General features: G+C 33.4%; 1 protein-coding gene and 2 pseudogenes across 1 annotated transcript in view; 1 reads left to right on the top strand and 2 right to left on the bottom strand.

The window, feature by feature from the left end:
• The window catches only part of DMXL2 (Dmx like 2), a 108,600-nt gene that overhangs the window by 64,161 nt on the left and 23,138 nt on the right, over positions 1 to 21,301 (bottom strand). The window contains exons 4-7 of the mRNA XM_039888530.1: positions 19,730 to 19,808; positions 18,713 to 18,848; positions 17,994 to 18,060; positions 341 to 519 (exon numbers count right to left, since the gene is read on the bottom strand). Coding sequence (XP_039744464.1) covers positions 341 to 519; positions 17,994 to 18,060; positions 18,713 to 18,848; positions 19,730 to 19,808 — 461 coding nt within the window. The remainder of the gene's footprint in view (positions 1 to 340; positions 520 to 17,993; positions 18,061 to 18,712; positions 18,849 to 19,729; positions 19,809 to 21,301) is intronic.
• LOC120581135 (uncharacterized) lies at positions 10,309 to 10,427 on the top strand (annotated as a pseudogene).
• Positions 19,573 to 19,691, bottom strand: LOC120581119 (uncharacterized; annotated as a pseudogene).

Here is a 21,301-nt window from a genome sequence, read left to right as displayed (position 1 = left end):
ATTTCCCCTCAATGGTGTGCTTTCCTGTTACTTGCAAACATTTCCTTCCTAGAATCTTCTACTACTGCTGCTACTGCTAATGATACAGGCTAGCGCCATCTGAGCACATACTATGTGCAAAGACCTATTCTAAGCATTCATATGCACTAACACATTCTAGTCTCATAATGGATTCTTCATTTTACAGAGAAAAACTGAGGCATAGAGTGCCTAAGAAATTTAATAAAGTTCATGAAGCTAGTAACAACAATAGGATCTGAATTCAGGCAGTTGACACCAGAGCCTATTTTTACAAACATGTAAATATAAAAACTAAGGTTATGTGATACATTTCTCTAACCTGGGCATATACTTGCTAGTTTTACGCCATGAAAAACCTGTAACAGTTCGAGGATGTGCCAAGTAAACAAAGGAAAATTGGGTAGACGCCTGTCTCCTTTTCACTTCATGATGATCCTGAGGTATAATCGAAGACTTCCATCCAGTCATAGGATACCACACTTTCAAAAGACAATCATCCTGCAAAAATATATAGATCAACATAAAATAATTTGTATATACACAATTAGATGTTTAAGTGGTTTGAAGAAGCTTTAAAAATTAAGCTATACATAAAAAAACTAATGTTGACCTATAAATAGTACAAAACTAAATCTAACATGATTTATATTACTCTAAAGAATTCTATTCTTGAAAAATATATGGACCACTTGTTCATTATAAATCTTCTCTGCATAGTGGTGGTTTTCAAATAGAGGCTGATACCAAATTCTGCCATTCAAATATACATGGGTAACTGTAGAGAAAAGGTCTGAAACCTGATCTTAGACCCTTGAATAAGATAAAAGATAAGAAAGATGCTATGTTATCAGTCATTGTTATCATCCTTTCCTTCTTGAAGAGATCTGTAAGGGTGAAACAAACTCTTTTTAAATATGAATTGTTTCTTATTCTAAGTCAGGCATCAGAAAACTTTTCCTGTAAAGAGCCAGAGAGTATAAGTTAGGCTTTGTGGACCACACAGTCTGACACAGTCTGACACAGTTCCTTCTTGATTTTGTGTTACACCCTTTAAAAAATGTAAAAACCATTCTTAGTTCATGGGCTACAGTTTTTTGATCCCTAAACGATAAGAGGGCATTTAGGTAGTTGTCAAGAACCATCTCCATGCTCACCTAAGATATTTACCGGTGTAACAATAGGTACTGACTTAATCATTTTACTTAGCTGTAATAATTTTGTTAGAGACCTATATAATTGTATCTTATTTAACAGAAACTATCTTTAATGCTTTATCTTCAATGGTGAAAAGTGTATTAAGGAAAAAAAAATGTTTTTAAATAAAAATCTCAATCTGTAAGAACCAATAAAATTATGTATTCCTGAAAAGTATGTATAGGTCTAAATATTTTTATCTGGACTAGACAAGCACTTCTGTTTTTTTCCTTCTTGGTACTCATTCTCAATTTATACTGCATAATGTATGTTTCCAATAACGTTTCATTTATTTGGATATTTGAATTATACACTAAATCTTTTTAAGTGCTTATTCTGAGACAACTACTTAACAATGAATGTACTAGTTGCTTTCCTCTAAGTACTTTCTTCGCCTTAGCATCATTTTCACCTAACCAAATTTACTGTGCAATCTATGGCCGTGGTTTCAGATTATGTATCATAAAGACCCTAGAGGTACCTCAGAGCCCTGCAGGAGTCATAAAGAATAGGCAAAGAGCTCCACAAGCAGGCAGCATTCTAGCCCCTTCTATCATTCCCATCAGCTTCCCCCTCAAAGAAGCCCCACTTTCATCTGTTACTGGTTAAAACTCTAAAGCCACACAAAAGTAAATCAGAAATCATTGACAGAAAATAGTTAGAAAATTTCCACATATTTGGAAACTAAAATAAAACACTTAAATTACAAGGGGAATTTTAAAATATGTTGAACTGAATGAAATTTAAAGCAAAACACCAAAATTTGGGGGTTACAGCTACATTAGTGCTCAAAAGGAAATATATAGCTTTAAGTGCTTCTGTCAAAAAAAAACCAAAACGATCTTAAATCAATGGTCTAAGATTCTACCTGAAGTAGCAAGTAAAAGAAGAGCAAAGTGAACACACAGGAAGTAAATGCAAGAAAGAATGAAAATCAATGAAATAAAATACAAAAAATATAGAGAAATCAATTCAAAAACTATTTTTGAAAAATCAGTAAGTGATAATCTATCTAGAATGATCAGAAATATTTAGAGAAAAAACACAAATTACCATTATATCAAGACATGACTACAGATCCTACAAACAGTAAAATAATAATGAGAGAATATTATAAATAATTTCGTCACAATAAATTCAACAATTTATGTTAAATAAACAAGTTCCTTGAAAGACAATTTCAAAAACTGACAAAGGTATAAAAAGAAAAACTAAATAGCTCTACATCTATTAAAAATGTTGAATTCACAATTTGAGATCTCCTCATTAAAAAAAACAACAACTACAACTAAAACCCAAGCCCAAATGGTTTTATTGATGAATTTTACCAAAATTTTAGGAATAAATAGCACCAACCCTACATAAATTATTTCAGAAAACTGAGGAAAGGGACTAAATGTATAAGAACAGTACAAAACCAGGCAAAGACTTAAGAAAACTATAAATAAATACCTTTCTTGACTAGAGATTCAAACATTTTTAATAAATTATTAGCAAACTTAATCCGGCAGTACACATTTAAAAATCATGACCAAGTGGAATTTATTCCAGCAAAGCAAAGCGGGTTTAACATTTGAAAAATAAATCATTATAATTGGCCGTATCAACAGAATGAAAAAGAAAACTCATATAATTATCTCAGTACAGTTGACCCTTGAACAACATGGGGGTAGGGGATGTCGACATTCATCTCTTGCAGTCAGAAATCCATTTATAACTTTTGACTCCCCAGAAACTTCAGTTATTCCTTGGTATCCCTGGAGAACTGGTTCCAGGCCCCCCACCTCCTGCAAAGATACCAAAGTTCATGGATGTTCAAGTTCTTTATATAAAATGGTGTAGAACAATGCATAGTCAGTCCGCGGCATCCAGATTCCCAACTGCAAGTCAAAAATATACTATTTTCAATCTGCGATTGGTTGAATCCATGGGTGTGAACCCCGAAGATACAGATGGCTGACTGTATATTTATTGAAAAAAAATCTTTGTATAAATGGACGTGTGCAGTTCAAATCCTGCTGTTCAAAGGTCAACTGTATATGACAAAAGTAAACATTAATGCATGGGGTTGGGGAAGGGGGAAGATGCCAGCAAACTAGGAATAGAAGGGAACAGCTGCCACTTGCTCAAGTACATTTACAATAAACCTACAACTTAAATGTAATTGTGAAAGACTGAACAATACAAGGATGTCTGCCCCAATAAATTCTATTCAACATTGTGCTAGAGGTCCTAGACTTGCAACAAGGTGGATAAGGGGGGAAAAAATGAAAGGCATGTAAATTAGAAAGGAAGAAATAAAATTGTCTTTGTTCATAAAATCCTAAGGAATCTACCAAAAAAGCTCGAACTTATAAGCAAGATCCTAAGACTAAAGATCAAAATTCAAATATTAAGTCTATTTCTCTATGTTAGCAAGAAATGGAAATGTCATTTGTTTAAATACATTTTACATTAGGAAGACAAACAACAAATTTTATGTCCAAGACATGTACACTGAGAACTATAGAATACTGCTAGGAGAAAGGAGACCTAAATAAATAAATATACCACACTGATGGATCCGAAGACCAAATGTTACTAATGTCGATTCTTCCCAAACTGATCTATAAAGATTCAATGTAAGCACAATCAAAAATCATAACAGGCTTTCTTGTATAAAATGATAGGCTTATTCTAAAATTTGTGTGTAAATCAAAGGATTGATACTACCAAAAACATTTTTAAAGAACAAAGAGGAATAGACTATCTAACTTCAAAACTTACCATAAAGCTACAATAATTAAGACAGCATATTAGCAAAAATATATATATACACACATACATATATGTGTGTATATATATATATCTCGATAAAAACAAAATAGGCCAGATCTACAAACATATGAAAAATGATGTTCAACAAAGCTGAAGATAATTCAATGGAGAATGACACTTTTTCAAAAAAAAAAAAAAATGCCACTATAATACCTAGATATCTATTTGGAAAAAAAATAATTTCAAATCAAATACAAAAAACTATATTATACAAATAGCCAATAAGCACATGCTCAAGGTCATTAGAAGTCAGGGAAATGTATCTTAAAACCACAATAAGACACCACTACACAACTATTATTACAATGGCTAATATTAAAAAGGCTTATGATACCAAATGTTGGCAAGAAAGTGAAGCAACTGAAATTATTCAAATGCTGGTGGGCATGCAAATGGTGTAACTTTAGAAAGAGTTTGGCACTTTTTTGTAAAGTACCATAAGACCACCAATTCCACTCCTACGTTATTTTTTACTCATGAAAAATGAAAACAAATGTATCTACACAGACTTACAAATAAATAGTCACAATAGCTTTATTCATTTTAGCCTAAAGCTCCAACAACCCAAATATCCATCAGTAGGTAAATGGATAAACAAATCTTGACATATCCAAATAATGGAATACAACTCATCAAAGAGAACTACTGATGGAGACAACATGGATGGATCTCAAAAACATTACAGTAAATACAAAAAGCCAGACACAAAAGAGTATATACTATACAATTTCACTTATGTGAAACTCTAGGGAAGACAAATCAAATCAATAGTGAGAGAAAAGAGCAGCCATTATCTGGCACTAAGAAAGGAAGTGAGGATTAATTGAACAGTTAAAAAAAAAACCTTCTAAGTGATGGAAATGTCCCATAACTTGGTGGTAGTGATTATGTGGGTCTATAAATCTGTCAAAACTTACTGAACATTTAAAAATATACATTTTATTTTATGTTAATTATACCACAATAAAGTTAATTATAAAAAAGAAATAGGACAAGATTTATGCACAAGGATTTCATTTTTGATAGCAAAAGAAAAAAATTAGAACTTTAATGATCATTAGTAGTTATCTAGTTATATTAAATTCATTCATATAATGGAAAATGTCATCTTTAAAAAGAATACGGATCAACGTATATTGACACGGCAATGTGTCTATGATGTATTAAGTGAGGAAATCAGCTTCAAGGATATGATCTCACTGGAATATGTGTGTACACGCATACACACTTCTGTGTGGTTTACAAAGGTATCAGAAAGCCTGAAATAACATATATTAAATAGAAAATAGTGCCCATTTTGGGGCGGGGGGTAGGGCTTTTTGGCAGAGGATTTCACTTTCTCTGCATGTTTTTTGTGATAAACATATATTACGTTTTTTAAAAAAAGGTAAAGACATTTCCACTTCAAAAAGGGCAGGAAACAGTTGATGAGCCAATCCTTAAATACCCAAACACTGAATCGAAGAACAGAGATGCATCCTCAAGAGAAGTTTCAGGGAATATTCCGCAGTCTTCTCTTTTCCTTCCTACCAAAATCACCCTCCTCAAAAACTGTTATCATCCTAGCCCTTAGAAAGCCCAATTTTCTTACTCAAAGGGGTAATCCTCTATCAAAAGTATTTTTGGTGAAAACAATATTTTAAATCACTTTCAAATTTTACAAAATATCCAATTGTTAAAGTGTTAGATATAACCTTTATGAACATAAACAGAATCTAATTAAATACCTAGCAAGCAAACTCCCCAAAATAATTCTTGACCTGAAGATTTAATCAGATATTCTTGTGGGGATAAAAGGTTATTTTAATAAGTAAGACTTTAAGTTCAGATAAAGTTAAAACTTTTTTTTAGATTTTTACTCGAACATCTGTAAACTGCCCCAACCAGATTTAAATTACCTATAAAGAAAGTTAAAATACTCTTAAGCCCAAGAAAAATTTAATTTACCACACTTATAAAAAACAGATCTTACCACTAAAAGTGCTCAATGAACTGTGATATTAAAAATCCTGAAGTAACTGGATTTGAATCCCACAACACCTGAACTGAAATCCTGTCATGTGCAGCCGAGGCGGTGGAAAATGCCTTCTAGTGGTAGATCACAGTTACCATCTGTTTCATCCACTCAGAAAAACTTGACTTATTAACAGAAGCAGAACAGATTGTGGCGGGGAAAGTGCCAACATTACAAAGTTAGTTTCTGTTCTTTTGATCATGAGGATCTTAATTATATGTGCTATCTTATCAAAAATGTGAGGAAATAAGCTTTTTATATCCATGACACATTTTATTAACTTCCAAAGGATTTTTACTAGTAAGGAATTCTTATCTTTCCATATAATTACAAAACACTTAGCTCTTAGGAGAATTGAATATAAGAAGCGTAAGTAAACATGACTAATATAATGAAAAAATACTCAATAATCAACTGCTAAGGTTGTATGCAATAAAAAAAGAAAGAAGATATTATTAGGCATTATGGAGTATACAAACAGAACCGCCTTTGAGGTACTTAAAATCTAGTTTCCCCGTTTGAGAGAATGTACTTTTAGTCTCATTGCTTATTTTTGTTTGAAGCACAAAGGCATCTTTCAGATTCATTAAGGATGAAAGCTCAAATATTCATAAGATGTTCAGACAATGAACACTGATCATCTCACATGGGTAATTGATAGCTTTTAAAGTACCAAGTGACACTATCAAAAGACTACATATCCTAAAATAGTCTCAAAGTTCAGCCAGTTGTGACACACAGCTGAGGCAAACACCATACACTGGTAAGCAAAGGAGGATCATCAGAAACATTAAGAATATATGAGGGATATATGAGGGATTTAAAATCCAAACATGTATTTTAGAAAACAATTATTCTTCAGTGTAAATATAATATCAATAAATAAGTTAAAATAAAATACCTGGAATTATTGTTCAACTTTTTTTAAAAAAGACTATATGAGGCAAATCAACTATAGAAAGAGAAGAATCTAGAAAATAAACAATACTTTTTGTAAGTATTTTAACAGTTCATTTGTCTTGTTAGGGAGGCAAAGGCATTCTGTAATCTGTATTAATGTGCTCTTCTGAATTCAATCCAATTACATGTATTTCAGTATATTTCATAAGAACCAATTATATTACATCTGATCATGTCCAGATAGATTTATTAAAGACCCAAATTTTACTTTGAGCAAATTCAATGGCTTTCATATCCATTTTAGAGTTAAAATCAATCTGTAACATACAAATGGATAATGATGTGCTATTAACTGCCTGTACACTATGGAATGGTCACATGATTCTTTCGAACAAATTTATTGAATGCAAGCACTATGTGAACTGCTGGGGATATAGGTAGGTGGGGCAAGGGAAGAGACAGAGATAATAAAATATATTGCCTAATTACACAGAGTTTATACTCTAGATGGGAACACAACGGTAATTAAGGATATAAAGTACTGTTTTAATTAAAATTATGGTAAGTGCTAGAACTGAGAATCCTACTATGAGAATATTTAATTGAGAGATGTGACCTTGTCTGGGAAGTCAGGTTCCCTTAAAAAAAAGTGATATTTAAACAGAGCTGAAAGATACATAGAAGATGACCAAAGAACAGGGAAGGATGAACATTCTCTACAGAAAGAATAGCATATACAAAGGGTTGAAAGCAGTGAAGAGCTTGGATCAGTAAGCATTAAGGTGGGAAGGAGCTGGAGAAGAACACGAGGGCCAGATCATACAGCACAGCCTCCCAGACCATGGTAAGGAATGTGGTCCTCATTTTATGAGCGGCAGCAGTCATGAAAAGATTGTGCGTAGGAGAGTGGTATGTTCAGGTGTCCCCGGGCACTGTTAGAAGATGGGATTAGAGGATGGCTGTCAGACATGCAGTTAAGAGACTACTCTAAGGGTCCAGAAGAAGGAAGATGCTAATTTGAGTAGGAACAGTAGAGAGGCAAACAAGTGGACTTTACGCTCAAAGCCCTCGGCTTCTTTCTATGATCTCTAAGATCATTAAAATACTATGATTCTAAAAGCGTTTAAAGTTTATATTTTAATTTATGCATAAACAGGTAGTCCTTTCCAATCTACACATATTCAAACTGTTCTCCTATGTGCTCTAGATCATTTGACAGAATTATAACTATTCCCTCTATCTTGATTTTTTTTTCCTTCTCACTTCTCTAATGCCACATCCTCCTAGTTTTCCTTCTATCTTAGTGGCCATCTCTCTCAGCATTTTTATACATTTCTCCCTGTTTTTTTTTTTTGTTTGTTTGTTTGTTTTTTACTTCTTAATTTTCAAGGATTCTGAGACTTCATCCTGGGCCCCATTCTCTTCTCCATCATACATCATCTCCCTAGTTAATTTCACCCAGCCCCATAACTTTAAACACTGTCTTTTGGCTAACGAACTCAAACTCCACATCTCTAAGTCTGACCTCTCCAAGAAAATTCCTATCCTATCCTATCTGACATCTTAACCTGGAAGCATCACAAACTTTGATCTAGCCACTATACTCCAGCTTTCTGCTGTTCATTGACAACTCCTGCTAATTCCTATGTCAGAGCATTTGCACTTGTTCCCTTGGCCAAAAATACTTTCCTCTGAACTTCACACAGTTGTATCTTTCCTATTAATCAGTTCTCATCTTAAAGTTATTTCCCCAGAAAAACCTATCTAAAGATCATCCACGCTAACGGACACCAACTCACAATACTATACCATTCTATACCATACTATAGCATTTATTAATGCATGATGTTCTTTCTGTCTTTCCTCACTAGAAGTTAAAGTTCTGTCCATGAGGACAGAAACCTTATCTGTCCTCTTCATCTCGAGATTGCTGGCACAGAGAACACTTCAGGACCTATGGTGGTGTTTGCTAAACAAGCGAAGGCTGTTAATTTCAGGTAAAATTCCAAATCGGTTTTCTCTAGAAAACGCACTATCAAATATAGAGAGACAAATTTTATATATACGCATATATATTAACATATTATATGTTATATACACATTCAAGAGAGTTTATCATGATGTGAATCCAACTATGATAGATTCTTGTACGCCTTATAAACATAGGTTGCTAGAATTCTGAAATGCATTTTCTTTGACCAGTTCTGTTATAAAAAGTATATCAGACAATATATATACACAAAATAAAAGCATATATTTTAAGGAAAACAAGTGTATGTGATATCTGCCCACAATCATAGTGCCATTAAGGTTATTTAGAAGAGGCTGGTAGGAAAACATGCTTCAAATGCCACATAATATGCACAACCACATCTAAGCTCATGTCAGAACGACTAACTGGGACTATTATAAAGCTGCATTCCAGTATGAATCTAGAGTAGCTTTCTGATCACACTCATTGGTCCGTTATTAAATCATCATGGCCTTACCTACGATGGGCTCATATAATATATAGCAACCCTAAGAAATATGAAATATGAGTAGCAAAAAGAACAAATATGTGGGGCAAGCAGGTTTTTTCACGGCCAAGTTTTAGGAGTAATGGGATGCTAGTTTTTAAAGATCAAAGCTTTAAAGTTACTACTTAGTTTTTTCCTATGATTCTGGTAACAGTTTTTCCTTTATTAACCTTGCTTTTCAGACTTTATGGGAAATTTTTCAAGCATCTATATTCTCTCCAGTTTTTTTATTATTATTATCTGTAGGCAACTGAACTGGCTTTTCAAAATTTTCAGTGTTTTGTTTTTAAAAATCTAGTTTAATTTTCTTCCTTCTAATTTCTTCCTTCTAATCTGTATTTATTTCTCCTGTTTTCCTTTGGCTCCTTACTTTATACCAAATCGTTTAGGCAGCTCTATTATTTGTGAGGGGGAGGAGGAGGCAGAGGAGGAGAAGAAGAGGAAAAGGGAAGTCCACATGGCAAAGAACTGCAGGCAGCCTCTAGGGACCGAGGAGGCCTCCAGCCAACAGCAGGCAAAAAGCCAAGCCCTGAGTCATACAGAGAAAGAAACTCTACTAACAACCTGAGTGAGTGTGGAAGAAGATTCTGCCCTAGTTGAGCCTTAAGGTAAGAATTCAGCCTGATACCTTTATTGCAAACTTTAGAGTCCCTGATCACAGCACCCAGCTACACAATGCCCAGACACCTAACCCACAAAAGTTCAGATAATAAATGTGTAGTTTTAAGCTGCTAAATTTGTGGTAATTTGTTACACCATAACAGAAAACTACTACAGACTTCTAGTAATAAGTATCATGAGTAAAATTAAGGCAGGCAAAGGGAATAAAAAGTACAGCAGGGAGTCTACAGCCATGCTACCCTGCACAAGCCCAATCCCGTCTGATCTTGGAAGCTAAGCAGGGTCGGGCCTGATTAGTACTTGGATAGGAGACCACCTAGGAAGACTGGGTGCTGTAGACGTAAAAAATAAAAAACAAAATAATAAGGGATTGTAAGCTGACAAGGTCCTTGCAATCTGTGAGGTCAACCAACGGTTGCCTCACCTAAAAAAATTTAAAAATTTAAAAATTGAAAAATTGAAAAAAAAGCACAGTAGTGGGTGAGAGTAACAAGAGATAAGGTCAAAGAACTGATAGGGGATCTGGTAAGCATGGGACCTCATAAGCCATCATAAAGACTTGGGCTTTTACTGAATGAAATGAGAAACCTTTTGACAGTTTTGAACAGAGTAATGACATGATCTGATTTAACATTTTTGAAAAGATCACTCCAACTGCTGGTTTGAAAATACACTGTACAAGAACGCAGCAAAAGATGGGAGACTGATGAATGGAGGTGGTAAAAAAAAATGAGTAGATTGTGGATATATTCTATTCTGAAGTCTAGTAGAGCCATCAGGGGTATGGACTGGGGATGGAGGATGGAGAACAGGATTTCCATTTTAGACACATTTACTTGAAAATGTGCAAGAGTTATATACATAAGTCTGGAGTTCAGGGGAGATGTACGGGCAAAATGATACAAATTTCAATGCACTTGAAACCATGAGATAAGATGAGACTGCCAAAGGAATGTGTATGGCCAGAGAAAAAGTCCAAGAAATAAGCCCTGGGGTGCTGCAACATTTAAAAGTACGAAAGAGAAGGTGACACTAGCAAACTAAGAGGGGTGGGGCAGCCGGAAAGTTAAAAAGAAGATCAAGAGTGTGCTGTATCCTGGAAGTAAACTGAAGAAAGTGTTCAAGGTGGAAGAAGTAGCCAACTGTGTTAAATCATGCTAACAGGTTAAGTAAGAACTAACCACAGGATTCAGTAACAGGAACTCACTGATGAGTTACAGAGTGGTGGTGAGTGGATGCAATAGAAAATGAGGAGAAAATCTTAGAGACAGCAACAACAAGCAACTCTTTCAAGGTGCCATAAGGAGGGCAGGGAAATGCAGCAGAAGCTGAGAGAGGTCAAGAGAGGGCTTTTATTACTGCTGTAATTTTTAGAAAGGGCACAATTATAGCGCATACGGTTTGCTATGCTATATTAATTAGCTCAGGCTGCCATAACAAAATACCATAGACTTGGTGACTTAAAGGAACTGATTTTCTCATTTTGGAGGCTGGAATTCTGAGATCAGGATGCCAGCATGGTCAGGTTCTGGTGAGAGCTCTGTTCCTGGCTTGCAGACAGCTACCTTCTTGCTGTGTCTTCATGTGGCAGAGAGAGAGCAAGCTCTTTAGTGTCTCTTCTTATAAAGGGACTATTTTTATCATCAGGGAACTCTTATGACCTCACCCAACCTTAATTATCACCCAAAGGTCCCATCTCCAAATACCATCACATTGGGGGTCAGGGCTTCAACATACGAATTTATAAGGAACACAAACATTCAGTCCATAACATATGCTCATGTGATGACCCAGTGGAGAAAGGAAAACTGAGAAGAAGGGAGACAACTATGACAGTGAAGTCCCTGAGTAAGCAAGAAAAAAATGGCATCTAGAACACAAAAGAAGAAACTGGCCTTGTACAAAAGCACAGACAGGTCATCCATGGCAACATAAAGGCAGGCATAACAAAAAGACACAAATGTAGGGAGATGGAAAGATACAGGTAGGGGGTGGGAACTTATCAAAAGTTCTCTTCTGACTGCATTTATTTTTTCAGGCAAGAACCGTTAATAAACAAATGCTGAAGTGGGTGACTGGATCGTCATAAGGGAATCTACCAAAACCCAGTGGCATAGAGCTTCGGTTTTAAATAGCTACACAGAGACAACACATAGAGTCTATGTAAGGTGAGAAGTCAGATCAGAGACACCGCATAATGTTAAAAAAAATTCTAATGAAAGGGTGAAATCAAGAAAAATCTCTCTCTGAAAAGGGATTTGGTGATAAGGAAGGATCCATCTGCACCTAGACTCTAAGCGGAGGGAAGTCTCCACTGGGCATTTATAACCACAAAACAGGCCTCATGAGACCCAAACACACCCTATCTGTGTGGCTCAACAACTTCCAAGCTGAGAATTCAGTCTGAATTGGGTGCCTGGTGAAGCTACATAAACCTTTTCTGGAAGAATGCACACTCAACCCAGGCCTCAAAGAATTCCCACAAATGCACTCACAGTAAATACTTTCTCAGTGAAATGCAAAGCTAGTTGATATGGTGCTTCGATATACAACACATCTGGATTAAAATCCCAGCTCTACCTTTCAACTAGCTCTGTATTCTTAGAAAAGTTCTCAAGCTGCAGTTTCCCTTTCTATAAAACAGGGAGAATACTGTCTGCCCTATTAGCTTTTGAAGGCACAGTTTCTGGTATAAAACTCTCAATAATTAGCAGTTGCTGTCATTACAGTACTTGTAGTTACTGTTCTAACTACAAACTACTGTAAGTTTTACTTAATGCAAAATAAAAATTGTCACCACCAATAAAGTACTCCTGCACCATCTACCCCCACCCCAAAAATAACTGAACCTGATTCTAATCCATTCCCTGGACAACCCATTGGTTAGAAATGAGTCAAAAAAATTAGTAAAATTTATGTTTAGAATAAAAATAATACATATTAAAACTTATAGTATTAAAAAAACTTATGAAATAAAGCTAAGCTTACAGAGAAATCCAGTGTTAAATGTATATACTACAAACGGAAAAGGCTGAACATTTATCTAAAGATTTTGAAAAAAAACAATAGAACAACTGAACAGAAATAAATGAAACAGAAAACAAATATACAATACAAAAACAAAACTTAGTTTTTTGAAAACATAAAACTGACAAATCTTTAGAGAAATAAATCAAGGAAAAAAAGAGAAGGCACAAATAACCAATATTAAAAATGAAAAAGAAATCATCACACATGTATTACAAGCATTAAAAAGATATTCTGCATAACTTTTGCCAATAAATTTGGAAATTTAGATAAAACTGGCAAATTCTAGATAAATATAACTTATCAAAACTGACAATAAAAAAGGAAATACAACATCAGAATAGCTCTATAACTATTTAAAAAACTGAATCCCACAAAGAAAATTACTGGTCCAGATGGTTTTACCAGCAATTATTTAAGGATAAAGCTATACCAGTCTTACAAAAACTCTTTCATAGGTAGATAAAAGAGAATTTTCCAACCCATTTTATGAGGCCAGCGTGAAAGTGATACCAAAACGTGTCAAGTAAAATACAAAAAAGGAAAAACTATTTGCCAAATCTCATTCTTTATAGATCTCATAAATCCTAAACCAAATATTAGCAAACCAATTCCAGTAAGGATGATACATTACAGTCAAGCTAGGATTATTCCAGAAACACAAGGTTTGTTTACTTAACACTTGAAAATAAGTCTGTGTATTTCACCTTATTAAAGAGTAAAAAAGAAAAAAAATTATCCCAATAGATACAGAAAAAGCATTTAAGATTCGACAGTATTTGTGATTTAAAAAAGAAAATTCTAGCAAACTACAAATAAGAAGAAAACTTTATCTGAAAAGGGTTATCTATAGTAAATACCTATAGTAAATATCATATTGGTGACACAGCAAAGCTATCCTTTTGAGACTGGGAATAAGCAGAAGATACCTACTCTTACCAATTTTATTCAACATTACACTAGAGGTCCTAGATACTGTGGTAAAAAAAAAAGAAAACGATATTAAACACCCAAAAGTTACAAAAGATGAAATAAAATTGTCATTATTCACAGGTAATATAATTGTGCACATAGAAAATCCAAAACGATCGACTTAATAAAATTAATGAGTTAAGTAAGATTGCTGGGTATAAACTCAATATACAAAAATTGCATTTCTATATACCAGTAACAATTATAAAATGAAATTTATGCCATTTCTAACAAGATCAAAAATATCAAAATCCGAGGGATGAATGTAACAGATGTTCAGGAAACACAGAAAATTATAAAACATTACTGAGAGAAATAAAACGATCTAAAGTAAATGAAGAGCTATGTCACGTTCATTGATGGGAGAGTTAATGGTAAAGATGTCAATTTTTCTCAAACTAATCTATATGAATGCAATACCAATCAAAATCACAAGAGGGTTTTTGTTTTATAACACTTATTCTAAGCTATTCTAAGATTAATATGGAAACATAAAAGGCCAAGGATAAGATATTCTTAAAGAAAAACAAGATAAGAGGATTAATTCCAGCAGATATCAAAACCATTTAAAAGCTACAACAATTAAGACAAGTGGAACTGGTACAAGGAAAGACCAACAGACTAGAAAAAGAACTCACAAACAGACCCACACAAATATGGACATTTGATTTTCTGGCAAAGGTGCTAATACACAGCAATGGAGAAACTGGCTTTTAAATAAATTGTGGACAACTGGATATCCATATAGGAAAAATGAAACTCAAACCATACCTAAAAATTATTCCACATGGGATTTTAGACCTAAATGTGGAAGACAAAAATAAAATGTCCACATTTTAGACCAGAGGTTCTTCACCTGAGGTCCTCTCACCCAAGGGGCTAGTGGATAGAATTCAAGACATAAAAGACATTTTTGATACATCAGCTGTATCCTCTCACGTCTTAGCATTTTAGTGTATCAGCTCCAACTGACAGCCATCTATACCTCTTTGCCTGGGGTTTTCTAAGAGTTGTTCACAAGTGCTGAGAATAACTGTCCAGCCCTTATCAGCCCTCATACAACGACTAACATGTGAAGAACATGTGTGAGAAACAACAGGTTGTGAGGAACACTGGCTCCCAGTTACCCAGAGACAAGCTTTTTAACCAACCACCTGCATGATAATATACCCTCACTAAACTCCTTCACTTCCTGGCCTTGAATCAAGTATATTCCTTTGTGATCGTTCCCCATGTTAATTACTTAATACTCAAATCCTTGCCTCAGGTCTACTTCTTGAGAAATCAAGACAACTAAGACCCAGAATTACCATTAATTTGAGTGGAGAACAATTACTTCTCTATTTTCATAACTGCTAATTGAAGGAAATGCTAAATTTCAGTTACGAATATAAGTAACAAAGCAAAGTATTCTTAGCAGCATGTGACTTTGTCTCTAAGAGAAATCACAAAATTTTTAATATCAATTACAGTCCTGCAGACATTTCAAAATAGTTTGTATATTCCTCACTACTTTGAAATTAGGAGTTATTACATAATTTACAAAACTATGCACAATTGCAGTCTTTCTGTCTGTAATGTTGTACAGTCTTCCTGTCTGTGATGTCATCAACTGTTTGAGTAACTACCTCTGTGCCTAGTAATTATTCAGCCATGAAACAGCTGAGTGCTCTACAACTAGAGATTAATTCCAAAGCCTTGGATGAATTCTGGTGTTCATGGAAAACCTATCCTTCCCTTGTGAAGTATTATGGAAGTTTAAATTCCATATACAATAATACAATTACGCTTTAACTTGTGATTTTTAAATATCATTTTTAAATGTTATTTTTGTTACTAAATACATTAATTTAAAAGTATATTATGGCTATTATCACAAATTTTTAATATCTTGAAACTGTATTTTAATAACTGCATGGTATCGTTTTTACAAGTTCAAAACTATGCAAAACTAAACATATTATTTGAGAATTCATACATGTAACACTATAAAAAAAAGACAATGAAATAAAACATAAAATTCAGAATTCTAGTTGCCTGGGTGGGAGGGAAGGAGCAAGCAGGAAGGTAAAAAAACCATTAGTTTTGTGTTGTCTCAAATTGAGTAATGAGGTCACATGTATTTGTTTAATTATCATATCTTATATGTAAGTTTTATATATATTCTTATCTATTTTTAAAATATTTATAATTTTAAAAAAGAATATTCATATAAGAAAAAAACTCTTGAAAATTAAAAACGTGATAACAGGAAATAATTATCTCAGAGTTTAAGCTGAAAAATCTTTCAGAAACTGAACAAAAATATAAAGAGATGAAAAAAAGTTTTTAAATAAAAAATAAAAAAGATGAAGAGATGGACAAGAGGAGAGAGAAAAAGAGTGAATTAGAGGATCAATACAGAAGGATCCACATCTGAATAAGGGGAGATCCAGAAAAAGAGAAAAGACAACATGAAAGAAAGGAAGTAACACAAAAATAATATAAAATAATCTCTCTGAACTGAGGGACATGAGTTTTCAGACTGAAGAAACCCACCAAATTACCTATACAAAAAAGTCTTTATCCCTTAGAGATACATCCTAATATATTTATATATGACTGACCCCATACCATTAGATCATCATGAAATTTCAGAACAGCAGGGAAAAGGGGAAGATTCTTAAAATCTCTATAAACTGGAGACAGGGACGGGGGACGGGGGGCGGGGGAGGGGAGTATGGTCATAATGGCACTATACTTCTCAAATGGCAATACTGGAAGCTAGAAGGCAATAAAACCATTACTTAAAAAATTCTGAGGGAAAATTACTTTCAACCTAATTCTATGCCCAGCCAAATCAAACATAAGAACAGAAGAAACACTTGTTCAGACTTTCAAGGCCTTGAAATGTTTTCTTCCCATTCATCTTTTCTAAGGATATCTCCATTAAACCAAGGAAAGAATATAAATGATGTTAAGAAACAGGGAATTTGACAAAGGAGATAGACAAAGCGCATCTCCTGAGGCAACTGTAAGAAAATCCCAAAATGATAGCTCTGTTTTAGACTTAGAGAGCAACTAAGTCAGATTGGAGCAAAGAAAACACCCATCTCCAAGATACCTCCTATGTGGGATTGTGATGAGAGAAGATTCAAAAACTATCAGAGGTTTAAGGATTGAATCAGGTATATAGAAAACTAAGCAAATAATAAAATTATTAACTCCAAAGTATTCTGTGAAGAACATTTTACATAATCAACAATGTGAACAATAAATACTGATTTATGCAAATATTATCAGATATCTACATCAGAAAGATAGGAGGAAGGGAAGTGAATATGTTTATGTGCTTATGTTTATGTGAATGTGTTTATGTGAATATGTTTATGAAGAGATAGGGTTGGGAACATCGGCTAGAGAACTAAAGCCTCAGCGCCCACAGAAGAAAGGCAAGAGATGATACACAGAAATAAAAGCCAAAAAAAAAAAAATCAAGAAATGGGAGCATAAGCAAGTTATTTAGGAATATGGGAGGAAGTACCAGAATATGAAATCTGACAAATAACTGCCTCCGGGATATAGGACTTAAGAGCAGGAAGAATGAAGGGCTTCTTTTCACTGACTCTAGTGGTATTGTTTTACTTTTTAAATTATGGATGTATGCTATACTCTAAACATAAAATTAATTTTAAAAAGCACAGACTTTTTTAAAAGGTCAAAGAATAATAATAAAAATAACTATTACTTTCCAATGCTTACTACCTAAGGGAAACATACCTGATCTTTTACAAATCTATCACTATTCCTCAGGTCACCTTTGCAGAGTAAGATTATCCCAATTTTACAGATGAAATAACTGAAAATGAGAATGAATAGAAACATTAATTGTTTTGTTTCTTTTGTTAATGTTTTGTCTGGTCCTTTACCTTTCCAGCAGTAGCAAAATATTCACCATCAGGGGACCATTCCATCAAATGTACAGATACTGAGGTTCTAAACAAACAAACAAAAAAAAGTTAAATAGTTAGCATTTTTAAAATCTGGAACACCTTATATAAAAATGGTCAAAATAAGATTTTTAACATCATCGGAACAAGACTGTTTTCACTTCCTTAAAAATACAAATTAATTAATTAAAACTAATCTGAAGTTCACTTTAGGAATCCAAAGAATGCAATTAACATGTATAAATGATATCTCCACTTACAAGTCTCGCCAACATCCTAAATATACTATGTTGAAAACTAAGCTCATCATCTTCCCTGGCTAACTGGTCCCCTTCACATCATCCATACTGTTACTAGTTCAGCCATCCTTCCACTTGCAAAAGTGGCTGGCAACTTTCATCACATCTTCTCCCTCTTCACATCACCATCCACATCTCTTCCATTAATGAGTAATTCCTACATGTGGACCCAAGTCCTGAGGTTAGTACTATGAAAACGTTTTTATCTTTTCTGTAAACAATCAACTATAGCAAAGACTGAAGGATATTATAAGTTTTGGTTAGAAAAAGTCTACTTTCTAGGCTTCTAAATGTAATGGTATGATGAAATAAAAAAAAAAAGATGACTATAAAAGGGAACATACTTTAGAAAGCATTTTTTAAAAATTAATGAACACAACAACAGAATTAGATACTAACTTGCACTGCCAGATGCATTTCCAATCATTTAAAACTAGAGGAATTTTATTATCAATTTCTTCCTCTTCTTCCAGAATGTCACCTCCTGGAGGAGCCCACAACTGAAGAGAATCAGTTGCTGTCAACAATCTGTTATCTGAAAATTAAAGAATGTTCTGATGAATGAGCAAGGATTATCTAGAGAAATATATATGTGGGTTTCTATATAGGTTTATAAATTACACTATTAAAAATGAGCAATATTGTCTAAGAAAGACATTTGGAATATATCTATTTAAAAGTTCTAAGGATCCACTAGACAAGAGAAAGTAGTTTTTTGGGGAAACTTGAAAACGAAAAGAAAACCCTAATGACAAAGAGCCCTTATGTATCAGGTAAATCTTTTTTAAAATAACAGAAAAGGTAGAATAAAAAAGAATACTACATGGAATATTCTCAGGATATAAGACATAACTAAAAAATTAATGTCTTTCTACTTAGAAGTGAATGTGAAAAGGAGCAAAGGCATAATTATTAGAGGTTTCTAATCTTTCAAAATTAAAGACAATAATTTCTGAAATACAAATAACAAAAAAAGACAGGTTTTATTTCTGATTCTTTCTCAATAAATTAAGAGTAAAATGCAGCACATGTTCACTAAGAAAACAAATCATCGTTCTTAAAATATTCACAGAATAGTAAATTCAGTACTGTATAAAGTAGTATATACCAAGAAGAAAAAAGTATACTCGTTCACTAGCAAAAATAAAATATACTATTGATCATTTTCTTATTTTGGGAAATTGTATCACATTGTAATCATATATTTAAAACAAATATTTACTTTTCATAATTTCTTTTGATTTTATTTTTATTGTTTACACCTACAGCACCTGGCCTTCCTAGGTGGTCTCCCATCCAAGTACTAACCAGGCCTGACCCTGCTTAGCTTCCGGGATCAGATGGGATCGGATTTGTTCAGGGTAGCATGGCTGTAAACATTATTTTTCATAATTTCTAAATATAATCACTAAATACCTTGAGGGTCCCATGCTAAATTGTATGTCACGGAACTCAAAAAGAACTGCCCAGTTTTAAGCCACTGACACTTGAGTTGCTGAAACATAGAAAAAAGAAAAAGGTATTTTTAAAAATAATATCCACAAACACCACCATGTCATCGTTTTCTTCAACCTAAGACCTTATGATCTAAAACAAAGATACACATATTTCACTACTATTTTCAAAATACTATTTTTAAAAAAACTTCCAATAGTTATACTTAACAATATCAGCTGCTTTCCATGCCTAAAGCCAAGCATGTTCTCTCAGGCTTTCTTCTACATCTACAAACACATTCTTATACTTAAGATATCCTTTCTTCTCTTCTCCACCTGCAAACTCTTATGCCTACCTACAGCAGATCTAGCTAAATCGTCACCTCTTTGTGAAGCCTTTCCTGACATCCTAGCAACACTCATAGCTCTTTTTACATTCTACCATTACAATACTGGTCACACTGAATTACTATTTCTTCATATGTCTGCCTCTCTTATTAAATTATAACTCTTCAAGGGCAGGAATTACATCTTCAGCTCTGTAATGGCTAGTACGCAGATAGTCAATAAATGTTTATGAAAAAATAAATGAACCTTAGAAAGAAGTGCAAATTATCATAATCCTGTGGACTCGATGTCTAAAATAAAACTAGATATACCTCTCAAAAAGTCAACAAATTTGAATTATATAACATATAAAAATCCACAAACTTGACCTATATTATATTTGAATAATTTCTATCCTTTTTACTATTTTCATTCTAAAAGGCAAAAAGAAGATTTAAAATTTAAAAGTCAAACATCTTTGCCATGAAATACAGTATCTAAGTAAAAAGTTTAGATATCTCTTTGTAGGACATAAATATAAAATGACCTTATGATGAAAGTATACTGCAATGTAAAGCTGTTTGACCTTAGGTAAGTTGTACATTAACTGCTTGGCAAGCAATAATAATTTAATAAGTGGCGATTCCCTTTCTCTTTACAGTATTTTTAGAATGTTTAATAGTAAATAATTAAAGATTTCATGACTATCTAGAGGCAGAATTTTAAAACATAACTGCAAACCTGAATTTCATTATCTAAAAATAATTTTATATTTTTTAACCAGGGAAAATTTTATTTTCCTACCACTGCTGAACAAACAATAGTCACAATAATATTTTAAATACTGTTCAACAGATCTATTAGAGTAATAATTAAATCATTCTTAAAACTAGAGATATCCATTATATTCTTTCCTTTAGTACTTATCAGAGTGCAATCTGTGGACCAACTACATAGCAGAAATTTTGGGAGTGAGGCCTGGAATCTGAATTTTTAATAAGTACTAAAGCTTAAGCACTCTAAAATTTGATATCCACTTCATAATACTATCATAGGGAAAAGATTAATAATTTAATTTGCATTTTTTTGGAAATACAAAAAGAAATTCAAATACATACATTCGATGAAACATCGAAACCACTTATTTTAATGTATTTAAGAATATACTTTAAAAAAAATTCTGGTAAATATAAACTCTTGCCATCAGATTTCACACGGGCAGTTT

This window comes from Pteropus medius, unplaced genomic scaffold (genome assembly GCF_902729225.1).
Source record: "Pteropus medius unplaced genomic scaffold, Ma_sr-lr_union100, whole genome shotgun sequence".
NCBI classification, from domain to species: domain Eukaryota; kingdom Metazoa; phylum Chordata; class Mammalia; order Chiroptera; family Pteropodidae; genus Pteropus; species Pteropus medius.
This window is presented reverse-complemented; position numbering and strand designations above follow the sequence as displayed.